At 41.4% G+C, this 3,903-nt stretch overlaps 1 protein-coding gene and 1 long non-coding RNA gene across 6 annotated transcripts in view; one reads left to right on the top strand and one right to left on the bottom strand.

Annotated features, from left to right (window-relative positions):
• Positions 1 to 3,903, bottom strand: part of LOC106869116 (synaptotagmin-7) — a 426,210-nt gene that overhangs the window by 51,843 nt on the left and 370,464 nt on the right. For all 3 annotated transcript variants that reach the window (XM_052977233.1, XM_014914662.2, XM_052977234.1), the window contains exon 3: positions 2,033 to 2,202. In XM_052977233.1, coding sequence (XP_052833193.1) covers positions 2,033 to 2,202 — 170 coding nt within the window. The remainder of the gene's footprint in view (positions 1 to 2,032; positions 2,203 to 3,903) is intronic.
• LOC106869117 (uncharacterized) overlaps positions 1 to 3,903 on the top strand; it is a 492,367-nt gene that overhangs the window by 161,565 nt on the left and 326,899 nt on the right. The window lies entirely within an intron of this gene.

Here is a 3,903-nt window from a genome sequence, read left to right as displayed (position 1 = left end):
AGAATAAAAATGCATATATCTGAATCTATAACATCTTGACATCAACACGAGACTGCTATCAGAGAGGGAGGGAGGGGAGAGAGAGAAAGAGAGGAGGGAGAGGGGAGAGATAGGGGAGAGGGGAGAGATAGGGGAGAGAGGAGGGAAAAAGAGAGGAGGTGAGAGAGAAGGAGAGAGAAAGAGAGGGAGGGAGAAAGAGAGAGAGTTATGGTCTGTTATAGAAGCCAGCTGTACAGTAGAGGGGGGGGGGATTTTTTGTATGCTCTAAGTGGGGAAGAGAACATGCACACATGTGTGCATGCGTGTGTATGTGTGTGATTCTTTGAAACCTACAGTTTCTCTAAGCAGTTTATAAATCTACATATGCAGCCATAATTATTGCCTCGCTTGGTTGTGTTACTGAGAGATTAAAGAATGGAGATGAAAAGCTACAATTTTCAGGTTTTTCAACTCAAGAGACCATGTAACATACACACACACACACCATCACTGTAAAATCAATCGGCAACTGGAACAGTATAAATATGCAAGACTTTTCTAAACTTCAATGCAAGACTTGTTATTGTGTTTCTATAAATTCCAATAATGGAGCTTTCAGTCCAGCTCTCTTCTTTATTGAAAAATTCAAAGAGTTAAAATAAAGAATTATTCCTATAAATACACATACATATAAATATGCACACACACACACATGTAATTCATTACTCACACACATGCATATACACACACATGCATATACACACACATACATATGTAATCTATTACATACATGTACATATGCTATCCATTACATTTACACACTCACACATACACATACATAAGTAATCCATTACATTCACACACACACAGATACATATATTCCATTCCTAGATTAGGCAACACACAGACCTTGAACAAGACACTTCATTTCTTATGCCTCCAGTTCACCTAACTCAAAATGAGTAACAGCAAAACTTCCGGGAATAAACCATGCAACAAACTGTTGTCTTCTTTAGAGAGAAGTCTTGTATCATCAGACACTCGATGCTTCAGAATAACCTAAGATAAGTCATTCGGCCCAAAAGAGACTTTAATTTAATTTTCTCTATTAAGCGCATATACATGTTGTGGGCCTTCTATTTCAGCCTCAAAATGTGATCAACTTTAACCCTTTAGCATTTAAACTGGCCATATCCAGCCCAAATGTTCAACCTTTTTTATTTTCAAATTGGCCAGATCTCGCCTCTCACACCTACCTTACAATGTCATTCTAAAACCATACAATCACATCAATGAAATCTTGAAGCTCCAAGTGGCGCTCATGGCTTCTGATCTTAATGGATTGTCAGTTGATTGACCGTAACCAGTTGAGCATGTCCCTTGGTGGCTGACGATATGTGCATCTCTGATCACGAGCAGAAGAAGTGGAGTGGGGGGGGCATTATAGCCATGTGTCGAGAGGAATTCTTTGGGGTTTGAATAATTCACCTCTGGAAACATGGATGTTTCGATCGTCATCTTTAAAACAAAACTTATTCAGAGAACCTTTGAACAATATGGGCTTCTTGACCTGAAGAAAATTCTAATTGGCCCCCATCTGTAAGGTCATGTGTCGTTTATCTTGATATGAAACCACCATGTCTCGCACACATGGTTGTGATGCATGTGCCTGATGTACCATTTTCGCATGGGTAGTCACGATGGGTATATTGGGGTTTGTATATTTGTACCTCAGGGTCACTTTGATGGCATGCGTTGCCTTCTCACTCAATAACTAACAATAGGGCTCATACATAATCCCCATAAATTTCACAATACCACCCCACCTGTAACAAAAAACAAACAAAAAATTTTTCCAAGCATCAATAAAAGAACGCCTTCCCTCTTCCTTGTTTTGTGGTTGTGTAAACCCAGCAGAAATGGTTAAGAAGGTGAGTTCTTAGCCATATGGCTCAGAGCTTGATCTCATTACACCGAATGAGTTAAAACAGTACTCCAGCATGGCCACAGCCTTATAGCAGAAGCAAGTAACAAACGTTTCTTGTACACTTACCCTACTCTCTTTGCATGGTTCCAGAAACCGCCATGTGCTTTTTTTTTGTGTAAGATCCACCTCGTTCAAAGGAATGGTAATTTCTCCGATCGGGTCATCTCGGCTGAATCTGTCGTAGTCGATCACTTGAAAATAAAGGGTCTTCTCTAGTAATTTGTGGTGTGGCCAGTCTGTGAAGTGTTGAGGGTTAAGGGCAGGATATAGAAAGAAAAGAAACAGAGAAAGATACAAGGATTATTAGAGAAATACATAGAAACAAAATTATTTTGCAAACTTTTACCATATGAAGGCACAGATGCACACACACACACAAACACACACATGCAAGTGCACAGAGTTACATGCACATACACACACATGTACATGCACAAGTGCACATGCAAGAGCAATATATATATATCATCATCATCGTTTAACGTCTGCTTTCCATGCTAGCATCGATTGGATGATTTGACTGAGGACTGGTGAAACCAGATGGCTGCACCAGGCTCCAATGTGATCTGGCAGAGTTTCTACAGCTGGATGCCCTTCCTAATGCCAAACACTCCGAGAGTGTAGTGGGTGCTTTTATGTGCGACCGGCACGAGTGCCAATCTGGCGGTACTGGCAACGGCTATGCTCAAATGGTGTTTTTTACATACCACCTGCACAGGAGCCGGTCTAGCGGCACTGGCAACGACCTCGCTTGAATGTCTCTACACGTGTCACTGGCACAAGTACCAGTAAGGCAACGCCAGTAACGATCACGCTCAAATGGTGCTTTTTACGTGCCACCAGCACGGAAGCCAGACAGCTGCTCTGGCAATGATCACACTCAGATGGTGCTGTTAGTGTTCCACTGGCATGGGTACTATATATATATATATATATATATATATATATATATATATATATATATATACATATATAAAGTACAGGTGTGACTGTGTGGTAAGAAGCTTGCTTCCCAACCACATGGTTCCGGGTTCAGTCCCACTGCATGGCACCTTGGGCAAGTGTCTTCCACTATAGCCTTGGGCTAACCAAAGACTTGTAAGTGGATTTGATAGATGGAAACTGAAAGAAGCCCATCATATATGTGTGTGTATCTATGTGTATGCATCTTTGTGTCAGTGTTTGTCTCCGGCAACACTGTTTGACAACCAGTGTTGGTGTGTTTATGTCCTTATAACTTAGCAGTTTGGCAAAAGAGACCAATAGAATAAGTACAAGGCTTAAAAGAAAATCCTGGGGTTGATTTGTTTGGCAGTCAAATGACTGAAACAAGTAAAAGAATAAAAGAATACACATCTATGCACACATACATACACCCACCCACATATAGGAGCCAACACATAAGAGTGCATGCAGTCTCTTGGGATGCTAGAAATAGCAACCAAGTCAGCCACAAATGATACAGTCTATTCCCTTAAAAACAGGTTACATTGGATAATGTACTCCTTGGTATATCATGACATTGTTTCTACAACCACTCATAAGTCGGTGAAAGAGCTTCTCTTTGGCTTCTTGATCAACTAGAAATAACTGCTGAATCTTCCTCCCATCACCCTCTTTTGTCCTCTCCCTGTGTGTTTCTTGGTGACCTCACTAGTGTTGGTGTCACAAAAAAAAAACCCCAATGATACTCACTGTAAAGTGGTTGGCATTAGGAAGGGCATCCAGTTGTAGAAAACATGCCAAAGCAGACCTGGCCGGTGCTGTTGCCACATGAAAAGCACCCAGGCCTTTCTGTAAAGTGGCTGGCATTAGGAAGGGCATCCAGTTGTAGAAAACATGCCAAAACAGACCTGGCCAGTGCTGTTGCCACATGAAAAGCACCCAGGCCTTTCTGTAAAGTGGCTGGCATTAGGAAGGGCATCCAGTTGTAGAAA

Source organism: Octopus bimaculoides, chromosome 27 (genome assembly GCF_001194135.2).
Source record: "Octopus bimaculoides isolate UCB-OBI-ISO-001 chromosome 27, ASM119413v2, whole genome shotgun sequence".
In the NCBI taxonomy this organism is placed as follows: Eukaryota; Metazoa; Mollusca; class Cephalopoda; order Octopoda; family Octopodidae; genus Octopus; species Octopus bimaculoides.
The sequence above is the reverse complement of the archived record's forward strand: the minus strand, read 5'-3'. Positions and strand labels throughout refer to the sequence as shown.